The sequence below is a fragment of the Maylandia zebra genome, linkage group LG23 (genome assembly GCF_041146795.1).
Source record: "Maylandia zebra isolate NMK-2024a linkage group LG23, Mzebra_GT3a, whole genome shotgun sequence".
Lineage (NCBI taxonomy): Eukaryota > Metazoa > Chordata > Actinopteri > Cichliformes > Cichlidae > Maylandia > Maylandia zebra.
In genome coordinates this window covers 23,459,440-23,477,759 of record NC_135188.1, presented here as the reverse complement: position 1 = coordinate 23,477,759, position 18,320 = coordinate 23,459,440, and the positions used below count along the sequence as shown (strand labels likewise).

At 42.7% G+C, this 18,320-nt stretch overlaps 1 protein-coding gene across 1 annotated transcript in view; it reads right to left on the bottom strand.

The window, feature by feature from the left end:
• klf7a (Kruppel-like factor 7a) overlaps positions 1 to 8,469 on the bottom strand; it is a 53,438-nt gene extending 44,969 nt beyond the window's left edge. Inside the window, exons 1-2 of the mRNA XM_004562561.3 lie at positions 8,411 to 8,469; positions 8,102 to 8,213 (exon numbers count right to left, since the gene is read on the bottom strand). Of these exons, the coding sequence (XP_004562618.1) occupies positions 8,102 to 8,203 (102 nt within the window). The 5' untranslated portion in view covers positions 8,204 to 8,213; positions 8,411 to 8,469. The remainder of the gene's footprint in view (positions 1 to 8,101; positions 8,214 to 8,410) is intronic.
• Between the last annotated feature and the right edge of the window lie 9,851 nt (positions 8,470 to 18,320).

Here is an 18,320-nt window from a genome sequence, read left to right as displayed (position 1 = left end):
CATAGACACATGTTAAGAAAAAAAAATCTGAAAAAGGTACAAGGACTGGGATGAAAAGGAATGAAAAAGCAGTCAAAGCCCTTCAGAAAGCCTGGAGAACTATTGGTCAAAACCACTTTAAAAAAATTACAAAAAAGTCATTGGAAGCAAAATATAAAGAAATGAGGGGTAGTTCAAGACTTTTGCACAGTACTCACCTGTCATCTGTGCATTTTTTGCCTCACAGTTTTTTTTATAAAGTTAGTGAGTAAACTAAACAGGGAAAAAATATTAAATGGGTTAAACAGTAAACTATCCCTAACCCCCACTGGAACGTATCAGCTATTGACTGATGACTGTGAGTCGGGGGATAATGGCCAATCTTTTTCACTTTCCTACCAGCAGGTAGGACTTCCTCTGCCATGTGCCAATCATTGTTTGCAGATACAGGAAAATTTCAAAAAGTTACTTAAAAGCAAAATCTTCATCTTTCAGTGGCCAATTTTTTTTGTAAATGCCTTTTTCCTACTGATTCTGCATATTCATAAAAAAGCATGTGTTTATAGAGATTAACCTAACCTTAACCCTAAATGGCTCACCTGACCTTGTGGATTTTAAGGCCTTCAAGAAATGTTTCTGTAAAGCTGACTGCCTCCTGGCTTCAGGTCAGAACACTTTTAACTAACCAAACAACATCATAAGTCTGGCTGTGATTATTTTGCTAAATCCATGTTTTAGAGTTTTGCTATGCTTGTTATGAGAAGGCCAAGACTACATATCTTCCTGCCAGCATCCACCGATACATGCTTAATCTGCTCGCTCATGATCGGAGCTGCAAACATGGAGCTCACTGTCATCCTACCCTTTCACGGCAATAAACTTTATTGAAATAGCAGAAGGAAAACTATTTTTCGGCTTTATTCGTGACACGCTCCCTGTTAAAGGGCCTTTATTCAGCTTTGTGCCAAATTTTGATTGCGTAACTCCTGAGTTCAACTTTTTGTAGTGAGACTGACTTTAAATGAGGGTTAGAGCAGGGCAAATCAAACAAGGCGGCTGTGACTTCGTCAAAAGTGCCTTCTCAGAATTTGTCAAAGAGCAAAGAAGGGAGACAGCGAGAGAGAGACAGTCAGGAGATAAAGAGAGAGGGAGAGAGTTGGTGGTGATTCCAAAGCATAAAATGAGTGTCTGAGACTTCTCTTCCTTTCTCTTTCCTCCCTGCGGTTGCCAAGCCGGATGGCAGCAGCGAAGCATGTCGGATCACTGTAAGGTGCTGTAACGGCTTCCCGATTTCGCCTCAAATGATGTGAAAATCATTGCCAAGCCATGTGTGGTGGTGTGAGGCGAAAAAAATGACTAGCTTCTCTTCTCACTGTTAATCAAACCTGGGGTGGCAGAGCGTTTCGCAGACGGAAGCCATACATAAAGATGTGCTTGTTCACCGCTCTCCCTCCACCAACACCCCCAACCCCACCAACCCTCTGCCATTTTCTCCTACACCACCTACTCTGGCTTTTCTCTGACGCGCCAGTCACCGGAGAGTCAGACAAATGAATACTTCCTCTTTTTCATCAGCGCTTCCCACCTTTTCATCAACGCCCATAAAGCAGTAGCCGGCACCTATCACTGGCAATTGCCTCTCGGCTGCTTGAGTGATGAGACAGAGGTGGCAGAGTTCACTAAGTGCTCTTATGGCAGAATGGATGTTACTGGGTCAGAGGGTCGCTCGTACATCTCATTACACAGGATACACAGACGCACACAAACCTGTGCACCTGCCCGCGACTGTGTGTGCATACAAAGAAAATGCATCCTGACGTGAAATGATGAGCCTGTGGCCCCCGCGTGTAGCAGCAAACACTCAGGCCTGTGCAATACACACTAGGCTCTAACCTCTAGACACGAGTGCTGTGCAATACTGCAAATTTTGGTGTCAATCCTATACCAGGTAAATACAGGGTCTGTATTGCTGATACTGACACCAGCACCTTTTATAAAGCACTAGAGCAGTGAGACATTATTTTTACTTTCCACAACAATTAGTTAACACAAAAAAACACACTGTAAAACCTTTCTGCTTTTCATGTATTTTGAAACTGCTTTTAGTTTTTGGAGACCTGGGTTGTAAATGTGTCTGTCTCTTAAGCACTTTGGATCAGCTTCTATTGTTTAAGTGTGCTATAGGCTATAAATAAAATAGACGTGACAGTCAACACAGAAAGGTTCAAATGTTTTTCTTCTTCAAAAGAATGAAAATAGAAAAAAAAATAATTTTAAGGACAGAAACAAAATATCGATCCTATCACGCTGGTATCGATCTGATACCGATACCAGTGTTGCTATCGATACTAGCGATATTTGGATCTATGCGCTCACCTCTACTAGACATTAAGAAAAAGGTAAAAATAATGAATGACATGCATGTAAGCGCAATGCAGCTCCTCCAAAATGACTATCTCATCAGCTTTTGCTGTGTCTGCTAATTAGATGAACTTGTTGCTCTTTAACTACACACACACATTTATCAGAATGATAACCTTGTGGCTGAAAACATTTAAGAAGAGTCCAGCAAAGATGCTGCATTGTGTGCAACGGCGCACAAAGACTCCCTTTCATGCCTCGCTGCGTCACGGGCCAGCAGGCTATGTTAAACACATTCTACGTGACATCCATCTCCAAGATCTCCTGCTTGATCTCGGGTTAAAAAACAAAACACCGCAAGGAATCAATTCCGAACTCCAGCATCATGAGGTAGCACATGAATATGGAAGACGGCTGAACAGAGCCAGACGTCAGCTAAACTAAAACACAATTAATGTTTCTCTCCCTCCCTCCACCCTCGCCTTTTTGGAGAAGGCCCAAACTCGATTTCGGGGAATTCCGCATCTCATACTTAAGAGTTGATGTGACATTTTAATAAAGCAACACGCCGGGAACGAAAAAACACTCGCAGGAACTCTTCTGAGACAAATAAGATTAAGTCCCGGGTTTGTCCTTCCTCTGCCTTGCTGAACTGTGCCGGCTACAGGATTGATTTAATTTTAATTTGCATAAAATTACATCAGATCTCAGGCGGCGAAAGGTCACGGAGAACACGCGAGACCTGTTCCAGAGCTTCATTACTTGAGACAAAGGTCCAAAAAAGTGGTGGATGCAGGTACTCCACGAAAGCCCCACGGAGATCAAAAGATCCATACTGTGTCAAATCTATAAGCAGGAAGAAAATAAGGGGGAAAAGGGGGGGGGTTGAGCGAAAGGGGAAAACCAGGGATGGAGGAAGACAGGAAGGTGGGCGGCGGGAGCGCAAGTTGGCTGCTCTCCCCAGCATGCCTGCTGTGTGTGAGAAAGCAGCTGTGGCCTACTGAGGATTACATAACATACTGGGACACACACACATATCCAGTCCTCACCGCTGTCTCTCTATAGGAGGATGGTGTTGGGGTGAGTGGGGGTATTTTCTCTATGTTTCTTTGGCCCTGACTCCAGCTTAAACGAGCCCAGTGTGGTGCGACTTTTCCCTCTGACTCAAAATGTGAAACGACTCCATCCATCAGCATCCCTACTTCTTCTGAGCATCAGGACATCCTGCTTCTCCACCCTTTTGATTGTCTTTCTATATGTGCGCCTCACTCCTGGGGTGGGGGGGTGGGGTTCAAACCCACCAGACTGTGAAATGCAAAATCTTGCAGTGGAGAGAATGTGCATGCTCTGCAACTTCCTCCACCTCTATCCTCCGCCCACCCCCCCACTCAGTCCCAGACGGAGTCGCCTTCGCTGCCAGTTGGATGTAAGTGGATGCATCTGAGCAAGCGGGCTCGCTTATGGAGGTTGCGGCTGCCATGAACAGCCTGTCCTCATATAGGAGCTCCATAATGCACCGTCAAGCAACGTGCAGACATTTTGCTTGTGCAGGCAGTCGCACTACATGTGTGTACTCTGTGTGTGTGTGCTGAACCTCTGAGGGATAATATATGTGTTGGAGGGTATAAAGTGTGTCCCGAGGTCAATGACCGAGAGCCATCAGTGGTGTCCTGTTACAATCCTGCCCATCAGGGTCAGGTGCGGTGGACTGGGACACGTCATCAGCGGAGACTGAAAAATCCATCATGTCGGCCTGAAATCTGATCCAGATGTTTTTTTTCTTCTTCTTTTTTTTTTTTACAGATGCTGGCAAACCGACAGCAAAAGCCAACCAAGGCTTTCTCTGACCAAAATGCCAGTTTACAAAGGAGCCTAAACAAGCATGGGAAAGAGAAGCCAAGACAGCGAGACAGCAGAATAACACGTGCACTCTTTGCTTTGAGAGAAACTGGGTCCCACAAATAATAAGTGCGCTCTGACCGGCTCTGCTTGTTCCAAATCCAGCTCAGCCCCGCACTTTGTTCCAACTCTGAACAGCCAACTGTACGGGGATTTGGAAGCGAGACAGCGCGCAGTTCAGCTTGGCACTATTAGGTTCAATAATGGAACAAATAGCAGCCTCAAATGTACCATCTGCAGACCTCCAAAAACACTTTACTGCTTTTCTTCTCCCCATCCCCCTATAACCGGCTGAATCATGCCTCGCAGACACCAACAGGGGACACAGTCATCACTCTTGCCATCGCGTCTCAGGGACCCATTTAGGGGCCGACAACAACGGCCTCCTATCTCGCCATCAGGCCGCCGTAAAAGCATCGAATTCTAAATTGTGCCTGGAATACAGAGGGGACCGCTCAAACTGCAGGGCCTCGGCTGGAGACGGAGCTTTTAAGGCAAGCCACAGCTCATAATTCCTGTATTCAGGGGAGCTCAGTGGCATCTTCATGCTGCTACGATGAGCACAATGATCGATTTGCAAAGCTCAAATCCTTTTGCTCTCAAGGCTGCAGGGATCTTCTTATCTAAACTATAGATAGTTTTTCCAAAAGAAGAAGAAACCTTCTCCTCTGGTGATTTGTAATGGGGCTGGAGGCTTTGAATGCTTTGAGGAAAGCATGCATCTTGTAAAGCAACTGAGAGGCGACTGTAAAAACTGCATGCCTGAGAGTCGGGATAATGACAACACACTTGAGTTGGACTTGACAATGTTACTGCCCCCAAACTCTAAACTGTTACTATAGAAGGAAAATGTTCTTTTGTTTTGCGCCCATCTTTACATGTTTTACAGCTTATACACCAGAGACATCAAACATAAGGCCTGGAGGCCAGAGTCTGAAGGCACTGGATGGTTTGGGAAAATGTGAAGGAAGGCATTCATTTTGGACTTTTAACTATATTTCAATAGGATTTAAAGCTTTTCCTACTCATAAAGAGCTCTAAAATGGCCATTCACAATAACCAAAGTAATTAAATTATAGATTTCAGTAATTTTCATTCTGAGACTACACCCAACTCTTAACTGTTACAACAGAAATGAAACGTAACAGTTAGCTTCATTTGTGCACATCATTACATGATTTACAGATATCCAACTTATTTTACATTCCTGGCAACATACAGACCACTTTGATCCTATGTGGGCCGGACTGGTGAAACTCCAGTTTCAGAAACTGAGGTACACATTTAATCAGTGAGACATCTTAATATAAGAAAAAAGTGCAGGACTCTTTGGACTTAAATTGGAAGAGGTAATTTTTTTAAATTACAAAAATCTACAATTTCATTTCTTTGGTGTGTTGTGAATGGACATTTTGGCGGTCTTTATCGGTACATAAAGCTGTAAAACTTGTGAAAATACAGTTAAAAGTCCAAAAGTTATGTCCTCCCTCACATATTCCAAAGCCATCCACTGGGCTGGTTTGGAGTCTCTGCCAGGTGAATTTTGGCCCTGGCAGGTGTAAGGTGTAAGGCAGGTGGTGTTATGTTTAACACCACCTGCCTTACACCTTAGTAGGCCAACAAGCATTTCCATTTTGCTACAATTCTTCTAGAAGCAAAGTCTTAAAAGTCAGCAGCCATCTCTGGATTTGTGTTGCCTCCCAAAACCAAAGCGAGGATCTTTCACTTGTTAGACCAGACACAATGGAGCCACTTCCAGTCAAAACCACTAAACAAAAGAACATTTAAAAAGTAGAACCTCTCTCAGTTACATTTCTACATTAAGTTAACCTTACTTATGAGAAAGTAAAATATGCAAATCTTGTACAAAACAAGTAACATCAATTTAAGAGGAGGTGAGTCGTACTAGCTGTTTATTGTGAGTGTGCAACAGTTAGCTTTGTGGGGGTGTGGGGGTTCCTAAGCAACCCCCAGAGACTGCTCTGGGTTCAGTTTAAAAAGTTTAAAAAGTTTTAAGTATTTAGCGCTATCTTGTAGTAGTTTCATTCAATTCCATTTAGTTTAACTTATATTACGCCAAATCACAACAACAGTCGCCTCAAGGCATTATTTAGTATTTGTCTTTTTTTTTGTCTCTCTGTTTAATGCCTCTGGTTTGAAGTTAGCCAGCTAACTTTAACTTAACTACACTGCATGTGGGCAATTTGCAGGCAAGGCAACATCACCAAGGTCCCAGAGTTGTATTAGCCAGAAGAAAGGCAGGTCACGGTCAGTTTGATCTTTCCATTTAGCCCAGGCTGAGGGCAGATTCAGTCACAGAATTCATCTATGAAATTACGTTTACCATTTTTTTTAAAAATCCCAAAACTACAGCTAATCACACAAAATGATGCCAGACATCCTGGCAAAAAACGAGCCGATCTAAATCTAAAACAGTCAAAGACCAAACAGAGCCCATAAACAGCGATTCCAATAAAAGAGAGCTGACATTTCCCACCCTCACAGAGAAGAGCTTTGCCCACATATCCAGCTGTCTTCTCTCTTCCATTTGCATTAGGTATTGATTTTAAAATGCAGGCTGTGGGTGAGAAGCAAGAGAGAGCGAGAGAGAGAGAGAGAGGGGGAGAGGGAGAGAGAGAGATATTCACTCCATATGATGCCCCCCACATGCAATTTAAGAAAAAAATCCCCTGACAGGAGGATAGGCAGGGAGTTGGAGACATGTTATGAAAAGATGCGTCGGTGGCTAACAGTAGGATGCCAATTAGGCTGCTTGGCCACAACCAGTCACGCACCGGTTTCTCCCTCTTTCTCTCTCCATCCCCTCCCTCCCTTTACTCGTGGAGCATAGAAGTGGGGAAAAACTCAAGCTCATATTTCATGAACAATACCGGCATCAGATTTCTGTGCTGTGATTTTTTTTCTCCCCCTCCTTGTCCGGTAATTCAAGTGCAGCATGGAAAGCATCCTCTCCAGCATCAGCATCATCAGCAGCAATGCAGGTGGGCTCTTATTTGGACACACAAATGGAAAAGAGGAAAGTAGGAGGCATGTTTGGGGGAAGATGTCCCTCCTCTGAGTGACAGGGGGACACCAAACCGAAGCAGTGAAGGGGGAAAATGTAAAAATGAATCATTTGTTCGTTAAAAAAAACTCCGATTTGAAGATTTTTTTTCTAACACACACACCCACACCATCATCACCACCACGCAATGAATAAATAAACCCAGCTCTGGTGCCATTTTTTAAACAGTTTTACAAACTAAAGAAGAAAGAAGAAGAAGAAGAGACGCGTAAGCGCAGATGGCGTGAAGTCTCTCCGCGCACCCCGGCGCCATGTGGCCGCGTGAAACCCAAAGCTTTACACAGCATCTCTCCGTAGACACCCGCTGAATTTGATGAAGCAAAAGGGGGATTTAAAAAATATGAACAAATAAAAAAATGTGGACATTACTGGTGACAGCTTCTTCCCTCACCTCCTTCTTCCCGTTAACACTTAAACTGCTGCTACAGAGCCAGACGCGTTGGGGGATCTATTATGGATAGGAGAGGGGAATTCTTTTCGTGCACGAGGGTTCAAACCTGAGTAATCTGAAGGTTGCAAATCTATTATTTACGTCTAATTCACTCCCTGTTCGAGTGCTCATCTTCACCTCCCCTTACATCATATTTGACAGCTTTATTACGCGCTGCTTTGCGTCCGCATTTTATCCACTTTGCTCATTTATCGGGAAAAACCTGCCAGATACACGAGTGCGTGTTTCTTCTTTTTCTTTGAAAGTTGTGCATCCCGAGCGCAAATTTGCGAGCTCGCGGCTGAAGCTGGCACAGCCGATGCTGAAAGCTGAAAGTTGACACGTACCTGCTGCCAGTTCTCCTCCAGCGAAGGCATGGCCGAGAAGTAGCCGGTGTCGTGCACGAGCTGAAGTTCCTGAAAGATACTGTGGTTCGCCAAGACATCCATGCTTTACGCTCTGGTGATGGGAAAACAAGAATGATCCACAGGGAAGGGGGTGGGAAGCAGAAGAAGAAGGAGAAGAAGAGGAAAAATCTATATATGTGTGTATGTGCCTCCTCTCTGGGCTCTGTCAGACCTCTAAATCCACTTCTTTCATATTAGTCCTTAAACAGGGACGTTAACGGCTGAGCGAGGCGGCTGGCTTCCCCGTACCTGCGCGCATTCTCGGGAGTCGGTGCGTAAAGAGGAGGCTGGAGGTGATGGAGGCTCCATGCGTATCCGTGTTGCCAAAATAGACACGCGATAGGGGAACCGAAGGAGGGGGTGGGGCTTGGTAAACGAAGGGGCGTGGTTCGGCTTGTCAGTCAAGCCTCTTTTAAGGCGAATGGGCGGTTCGGGAGGCGTTAGAGCGGCAGGGAGAGCGTGCAGAGGCGGGGTTGGAGGGGGGGTTTCGCCGGGCAGGATTGGCTCCCGTGTCCAGTCACTCACGCCAAATATGGGCTCGATAGGTGAGCTATTTATGGATGGGTATATTAGATTTGGATGAAGGTCTGAAAGACTAGTCTGAGAGGCGAAGCTGTGGTGTAAACATCATGTGCTAACAAACGGGAGCGAGGAGCGGTGCTGATAGCCTCCTATATTGTTCCCCACAGTGCAAATGTTTAATTATAAAAAAGAGCTGCAGGAATATAGGAAAGCATATTCCTGCAGGGATTATGCTTTTAATGAGTTTAGAGTCAACGTATCGCACTTAATGGTGTTTTAATCTCCTGTAATGTTGTTTCAGGGCTTCTGCAGAGACTGTGCTATTACTGTACAGGCAGGAATCTCATTAAAGTGACCCACACAGCAAAACGTGGTGGGAAAAAGAAAAGTTCACAGTGTGTCTGCGAGTGTGTGTGTGTGGAGTGATAAATAAGTATCCAAATCTTCCACCATGAGTCTTGTTTGGTGGTGTGAGTAATCCCGCTTATTCGCCGGCGCCCCGTGTAAGCCATCGAAATTGTACACTTCCACACGGGCTCAATAGTCCCTCGCACACACAAGGAGAGAGGCAGAGACTGCTGCTGTCTCTAATCTTATTACAGCGCTAGGGGAAGGCTAGCTGAGGGCCCCGGCTCCGCAATTTACACATGGCATCTTCGGGAGGGAGACAGATGATGAAGTTCCTGCTGACATTTATCCATTTGACACAACTCACTCCATCTTTCTTTGCCCTGCCTTTCTATTTGTCTTCCTGCTTTCTTTTCAAATCTTCACCTTTCTTTATCTGTGAGCCCCCCCCCCCCCCCCCCCCCCCACCACCACCCACAATCATCTTGTAGCCCAGTCAGAATTTCATGAGTTTACCGTAATAAAAACATATAGCAGGAGGAAAACACATGACAGAGACATCTACAGTTGCCATGTGCTTTCTGGAAAACAGTCGAAGTGTGCTCGCCCCTGTTTAGGGAATCTCTTCATGGCTGACTGAGGTGTAAAATATTTACAAGATAAATCCTGTTGTTTTTATGCATTCTTCATGCGGTTCCTTGGGTTTATCAAAGAGGCAGACGAAAACTGACAAAGGGCTAAGACTGTTAAGTTGTTGTTGTTTGTTTTTAAATCACCGCGTACGGTGTAGAGTTTAAATTTGCTGGCGCTTTGTTCATTGCAGCAGTTTTAGGTTAAATTCTGTGCGTAAACGTGCTTGCGTATTATTTGTTATTTTTATTTTACTGTTCTGTGTGAAAAATTTTATATTCATGGTGAATTTCCATTATAATAATGACGTCAGTCTGCCATCAGACACAAACTATACTGTTTAACTGTTAAACTCACATGGCAGAGACATGACACATTTAGGCATGCAGACATGGTCAAGATGACTCGCTGAAGTTCAAACTGAGCATCAGAATGAAGAAGAAAGACAATTTATGTTTGTCGGTCTGAGTATTTCAGAAACTGCTGATCTGCTGGGATTTTCCCACACAACCATCTCTAGGGTTTACAGAAAATGGTCTAAAAAAGAGAAAATCTCCAGTGAGCGGCCGTTCTCAGAGAGAAAATCCCTCGTTGATGTCAAACATCAGAGGAGAATGGTCAGTCTCCATTGAGCTGATAGGAAGGCAACTGTAACCCAAAGAACCACCCAATAAAACCAAGGTATGCAGAAGAGCTTCTCTCTGAAAGCACATCAAACCTTGAAGGCAGACAGCAATAGAGCAAGACCACACCCAGGGGTCACTCCTGTCAGTTAAGGGCAGGAAACTGAGGCTACAGTTCACACAGGCTAAGCAAAATCAGACAACAGAAGATTGGTAAAACATTGCCTGGTCTGAGGAGTCTCAAGTTCTGGTGCAACAATCAAATGGCAGGGTCAAAATTTGGTGTAAATAACACGAAAGCATGGATCCATCCTGCCTGGTGTTGGTGTAATGAAGTGGGGGATATCTTCTTAATACCAGCTGAGCATCATTTAAACACCACAGCTTACCTGTGTAATGCCATGTCCGTCCCTTTATCACCACAGTGTACCATCTTCTGATCTTCTAAATGTCATGTTTAAAACTCTTTGTTGACTCTTTCAACAAAACAAAACAAAAAAACTTATGAAATCTGTATATTTTCTTCCCCATTAAAATTAAATTAAATTAAATTAAGCACACTTCAAACACAGCATGTGTAAACTGTTGACCATGCAAATTGGTCGGCAGTTCATCAGACGTTGAACTGCTGACTATATTTATATTTATATTTTATATTTTGATTATATTATATTTTATTATATTTTGATTATATTTTGGAGATATAATGTGCTCCTGCACATGGATTTTGATGTGCTGCGACAATTACAACTGCAGACTTAGCCAGTCTGTAGTTTTAATTGTTCTAGTGAGGTTCCTGAGGTATTAATTTCTTTTAAACATTTAACATCTGTGCAAAAAGTTTAGATAAGTGTGAATCACCTAAAAATTAATAAAGATATTCAAGTTTGACGGCATTTATTATAGAAGCATTCTGGCTGTAGGGCAGGGTGTTGTTGCTGTTGCTGAAGAATGTATTATTTACTGAAGTGAGGACGTGGGACAACACTGTCACTGAAAACCAGATGTGAACCAGCCACAGAGGTTTTGTGCCTGTAAGATTGATGTAGCCATGGCGATGTCACCCAGTAGCGATGGCTGTCGTCGTCTCAGGTTTTTCATTCTGAGCGTCACAAGTGAGGAGTAGATCTGACTGAGACTGACTGACTGATTTCTCTCATTGTGTTCGTGTTATATAAAACAAACACCATGCTGTATTTAATAAGGCTTGAAACAAGTGACTGAGACCACAAACTCATTAGGAAAGTTTTTACTGAGTACGAGAGGAGAAGAAGACTGTTAACAGTAGTGTATTTACCCCCTGCTGAACAGTAGAAATAAGCTACAGAGCCCGTGGTTTCAATGCAGAAGATTAAATATTACAATTAAGACACATTTTCAAAACAAGAAGGCCACGTGAGGCCGACTTGCTACAATTCTGATTAAACCACGTAGTCTATCAATAAAGTGCAGGTCACACACGCCTCAAATAGGTTATAAAAGACTGAATTAAAGCATTGGGCAAAAGTCTAGAGCCACTCCCATTTCTTTATACATTGTGAGAACAAAATGAAGGTTTTGACTTCAGAGGTGAATGTCAAAGAACAAACGGTTTAAATATAGTTTATGCATCTCGATTCATTTAGTTTTAATTGCCTACATATGATAGGATTGCTCCAAAAAAATGTAAAGTTGATTCAGGTGACTAAAATATTATGTGCATTTGTAGTGTTTTTACAAGCGTGAGTTGCTCCACATGGACTACAAAGGGTCTAACTTTGTCTGACATCAAATGTGAAATGTGTTCGTATAACATGTGGGGTGTTTTCATGAGAAACGGGAGCATGGGACATTCCCCTCCAGGATAAAATGTGCATGTCTGAGTAAATTGTTGCACTGTTTACTTCTGATTGGATCACTTCCACATTTGTCCCGCCTTTCTACACAATGTACTTCATTCTGATTGGATCTCATTTCTCTAGAACATTTTCACCTTGTTTTCATTCGTTATCAAACGTGCCAGTCCATTATATCATAGTTTTTGTCCCTGTTGTCTTTTTTTTTTTATCAGAAAAAAAAGATTTCTGACAAAAACTATGATGGAAGTTGTTGGTCTAAGAAATTAACACTGCTAAAGAGGTTAAAGCACAGATTTATTCATTGATCAACATGTATTGGCCTATGGCCTTGATGACCCTGAAGAAGGCCAAATTGGTCAAGTAGTGAAGCTGTTATTTATGTTCCAAGCGTTGATGGAGCAATATGCCAACATATTGGCAAATACAGTAGCTCTTTGGGAATCGCCTTGTTGGTGCAAAAATACAATTTTATGTCTGTCAAACTGTGTTATCTTTGGCATTTTTCATTGACTCACCTAAAGAAATGGGAATAGGTTGTGACCAGCTGATACTAATAAAGTCCCTAAAGGTACAATTATAGTCAGTTTTTAAGTTGTCTGTTATGTCACACAACACTGGTTCATCCATTGAGTTAGGTGTTTTTTTATGCTTGAATGATTCACAGGTCAGAGTTAAGTGACTTAACAAACAACAAGAAAATTTTCTGAAAAATGGTCAGGTACAAGGAATGGACTGAAAATTAGTGAAAAACCAGCCAGTGTCTGAAGAAACACTTTGGAAGACCTTCAATAAGTCTGAAGAGCTATTGCTCAAGACCACCTTAAAAAATTCAGAATATAAAGAAATGTGGGGTGGCTCAAGACCTTTGCACAGTAGAGTATACTATCAAATTAAAGGCATACTGAACCAATCCAAACACTATAAAAGTCCCCATGAAGTTTATTACAGAGTCTGAGGAAGTTATGTCTGTGCCATAGCAATATTAAGAGAAACACTGTACCCAGCAATCTTTATGATTGATCTCCCTTTTTATTTTATCAGCCAACCTTTAAAAAAAGTCTCTAAAACACAAAAAGCTCTCTTCATGGAGTACAGTTACAGTATCCTGTAATTTCGTCCTCCTGGTCTTTGTAACAATTTGTGTTTTAGCTGAGAAGTTTAACAGCATCACCGAGAATCAGCCAAACTGGAAGTCTCGTCTTAGTGCCACGTGTGTCGTCCCCCCGCCGCCACCAATCCTTTCTCTCCGCAACCTCCTTCTCCTCTTCCTCCTCGGCCCGAAGCCCATACATATCATAGATAAAAAATAAGTGCTCACCATTATCTGTGGGCACACAGCGTTATATTGTGGATGCTGACATTGCTCTTACCTGGCAGTTGGTGCTTTTACTATATTAATAATGGAGCAGGCTCCATCCATCATGGGGATATGAGGCTGCTAATCATGTCAGCTCCCTGCATATTCACTCCTTTTATCAAAAGAGGAGGCGAGGTAGCGGGAGAGCGGCAGAGGAAGGGAAAAAGTGGAAAAAAAGCAGGTGAGGATGACGGCGAGAAGCGGCAATTAACAAAGAGTTGGAAAATGATGGAGGAGAAGAGGTGGGGGTTGGGTGGGAGATAGAGGGGGACAGTATCAATGTGCTGGACACATGACAGATGCCCTTGGCCTTTTGCTGAATGGCTTCCCTGTTGGCAGGAGTTAACCAGTGTATTTAAACAGGACAAGACGAATGGGACCTCCACTTCCCCCCCCTGCTCACTGAACCAGCCCATTTCTATTCCAACTCACAGCCTTTACCCCTTGTGGGAATGCTAATATGGTTAGCTGACATTGCTGGGGTTAAAACTTCATAACAGCATGTTACTGTAATATTTACTGCCGCGTGACCTTTTTTTTCTTCCCTTTTTTGTTTTGTTTTTTATTTCCAGGAACTTCTGCTGAGCGTGCAGAGAGTTATTCAGCACTCCGGCTTGCTTGCAATGCAACGACATAAAAGGTCACTGAGTTCAATGCTGAATTTTGCAAGCGCAGTATGTCTTTTAGAGGTGGGCAGATCGATCCAAATATCGACAGTATTGACAGCAATGCTGGTATTGGTATAAAATCGATACTAGCATGTTAGGATCGATACTTTGTTTCTATCCTCTAAGTTCAGTATGTTCAGAATTTTGTTATTTGCATATTTTATTATCAGTGTAGATCAGCAAGTTTGCTTAAGAAGTTCCAAAAACTGAAAATATTGGTAGCACAGATACCAACGCTGGTATTGGTAACTAGGGTAAATAATAGTGTTTTTTGGAAATGTCAGAGTATTTTTTATTCATTTACAGACTATTTAAACAACAGAAGTTGAGCCAAAGTGCTTTAGAGACAGAAACATTTATGTTCCAGCTCTTAAATTGTTGTTTGTTAAAAAAAATATGTGAAAATTCCTGTGGAAAGTAAAGTGGTCATTAAAATGTGTTCAGAATTTGGCAAATTGATGATGATTCATCAAAAAAATCCCATTATAGGTCAAAAGTATCAGTGCGGGTATCAGTATCTGCAATCCTTACTCTGTATTTATTTGGTATTGGATCAATACCAAAATTTTCCTGTATCACACACCACTAATCTCTTTAGGAAACAAAAAGAAGTCAAATGTCTGGGATATAACATCACGTAACCCACAAAAGTTTCTTAAAACAAGCCAATTTGCATTCCAAACAGAGCCGTATGTTTGCACCCGCCCCAGCTGGCATTAGTCTCTTGCAATCGGGGGACCTTGAGTGTTGCCGCTCTGCTTCATTTTCCCTCATTTGGTGTAATCTGACATCCACATACCCTGATGTATTTGAACACAACATTTTACTCAAATCTGCTGGGTTTTTTCGCTCTCTCCCTCCAGTCAAAATTGCCTTGGTGTAATGTTATGATAACCTTTATGCTTGGAGGAAATCAAACCGCACATATTTTCCTCCCAACAGCTGTCCTCAAACACGCCTTTTTGCCCAGCAAATCACCGCAGAAGAGGAAATTTGCTTTTGATTGATGGATCTGGTTAAATAAAGATAAGATTTTGAAAACGTGGCCATATGTCTGCCTTGTGCACTGTCTCTTTTTGGCTCTGAGCCTGGTTGCAGAACATCTTCATGCTGCTTTCTCCATGGGAGGGGGGTGGGGGAGCCAGAGGAGCAGGAGAAGGTGGAGACGCGTGATGAGTAGAGGGGGGAAGAGGGGTGGATTTCAGAGCGACAGGGTGACTGAGAAAAGCGATAATGAGCGCTCGGGGCTGTCTGGGGGTGCAAACTCCTTCCCGCACAAGATAGCTGCGAGGGAAGGGAATGATGAAGGGTGGGGAGTAAGGAGTGTAGGAGAAAGTGCCCTCTCAGCTGGGTGATGTCTGATGCAGCGCTGCTCCTTCCTACGCCAAGAAAAAAAAAATAGAAAAAGAAAAGGGGAGCGGAAACGGAGCCAGCAAGGAGGCCATGAGGGGCAGCTGTTAAGTGCCAATTAGGCGACGATGAGTGGGAGATGGAAATACCCATTTGCACACAAACTCCTGGAAGCAGGCAGGGAGGAGTAGTCAGAAAGTGAAACAAATAGGGCCTAATCCCTGTCAGTTTTCCCAGAGTTACTCTCCTTCTCGCCCTCTATCTTCCTGCTCGCCTGTTCGGTAACGTCACATCAGTGTCAGCCGAAACTGTGGGTTATGATTTGCTGTTCCATTTAGTTTCTCTTTTTTTCCCCTTCTTCTTCTTCTTCTCCCCTGTCTGGCCTTGGCCTCCTCTGAAGGCCACTGAAAGGAACATTTTGCAGAAGCTTGTCACATTGTGGCAAAGGACAATACGGCTTGTCAGGCGTCCAATTAGTGAGGAAATCCACTCACACATTTAGCTCGTGACACAAAAAATGATAAGGTAGGGGTGAGGAAAATGGGGCCACTTTAGCTGGAGCTCGTCAGAACTGCAAACTGCCTTTGCAGCTGTTGTTGTGCATGTGCGTTTGTAGGTGACAGTTTAGGTTGTGTACCATCATGCTTGGTCATATTATAAGCAAGCAGAAGCCTCCTGATCTTAAAAAATGAAGCAGAAATAATCACACTTACAGCCTGGTGAACAGGATGGATTTGGTCTCTATAGCTAATTTAGGTGAAGCTATTTATAATCATGTGCAAGTGTTCACCTGAACCACACCTCTTGTGCTGTTCGTGTCCCTTGGACTATTTTTAGTGTAACTGTTTGACAAATAATGGTAACTGGCTCTTATACAGTGCTTGATATAACATGCCTCATTAGCCAATTCACCACAAACACTTTTTAGTGTTTACCAGAGAAACTTGGGGTTGGGGTTCACTATCTTGCACAAGGATGTTTAGCATGCAGACTTGAGCAGCCAGAGATTGAACCACCAACCACTAACCTTCCAATGAGTGAATGACCTGCTCCTGTGCTACAGCCACCCCTGATAAATAATGTGGCTTGCTGCATGAGAGCCCATCCAAGAAGTCTGTGTCTTAGTTTCGGTGGGTGAAACTCTAGTTTTTCATTTGTATGTTAACCTGTCACTGATTAAATTGCCTGTGGCCCAGTTCCAACCAGTTCCTGCCTGCTTTCGCTCCATGTGCACATTCACTAAGAGTGTCCAGCACATTAAGTGCTGCAAATATGCGAGTCTAAGTAAACTTGGGTTATTAAGCCATCCTACATTGAGCCACAGATCTTAGTGCGATTATTGTGGGACCAACACAGAAATAAAAATAAAAAATTAACAGTATCTGTGAAACTCTTAAACACACTTGTGCATTTGTGACTTTATCCAGTATTGTGCAAACGTCTCGAGCCACCTCTCATTTCTTGAAATTTTGTTTGCAAGGAGCCAGACTTTCTTGTAATGTTTTGAACTGCTAAGGCCTTTTTCAATCATTTTCAGTCCACTCCTTGTACCTGACCATTTTCATAGGAATAATTTTGTTTGTTAAGCCACTTAACACTGACCTATGAATCATTCAACCATAAAAAAGCTCCTAACTCAAGGGATAAATCAGTTTTGTTTCAAAATGTAACCGAAAATGTAGCAAGGAAACATTTTAATCTTTAAGCACTTTGTTAGCACTAGCAGCCTGTCACAAAAACACATAATTTGTTCCTATTTCTTTAGTTGAATCTATAAAAAATGTCAATAATAATACAAAATAGTATTTGTGCACCAACAAGGTGATTCCCTAAGAACTGTTAGCTAAAGCCCTGGCATATGTCAATGTGTGTGTGCAGTGTGTCTTAAAAAAATTTGAGGAAATTGGACAAGTGGAGGACAAAAGAAGGAATGTATAATAAGAAACACAGACTTGGAATTGTAGTTAATTAAAAAGAAAATGGTAGTTTTGGAACCAAAGATGATTGTTGTGTTGGAAATCTTCTCCTTTTGCTGGCAGTTGCTGAAAAATGACTGTGGTATCCCTAATACTTACAGAACAGCATGGTACTTTAAAGGAACACCTTTAAAAATGTAGAAATGGAACCAACCTACTGTCATCCATGAGAGTTCTCACTAGCTTTTCTCACAGCAAAGTCAATGAAGCCAAAGGGTGCGATGAATTTTACGAAGAATGAAAGAACGATGAATAAAAGGGGTGCAGCTTTAGTACAAAATAACTGGCTTGAAACATTCTTCCAAGAAAATACAAAACATAGCAGCAACATCAGTCTACAACCCCCACTGCTAAATTTTCACTCCTGACTGTCTAAGAGTAACATTTAGCATTTGCATAGATTCCCTGTGAGGATTGTTTTCCAACACGCCACCCTACCCATTGAATTCAGCTTCAAACCGGTGAATCTCGTGTGCGCTAAGCCCTAACACTGATCGCTGATGCGGTGGGCGTGCTGTCAATATTGGCCCATTCACTGTGAGTGAGCAAATCTCCCCTTGACATGGCCAGCCATGCGAGTAATAGCTAGGATTAAGATAGGAAAGTACACACATGAATATACAAAACACAGTATGGCACGGGTGGATCTGAGGGAGCAGCCGAGGGAAATTACTTAGGCCTCAGATGTGCAGCGTGCATAGAAACAAGATTGACTGGAAGCTCGGACATGAAAAGACTCATTCATTGTCAGTGACCCTGATGGCGAATGACACTTTTACATTTGAAGCCATTGTGAATCTATCAAAGTAATTTAGCTTGTTGTACAAAATTGTGTGAAAGGATAGAA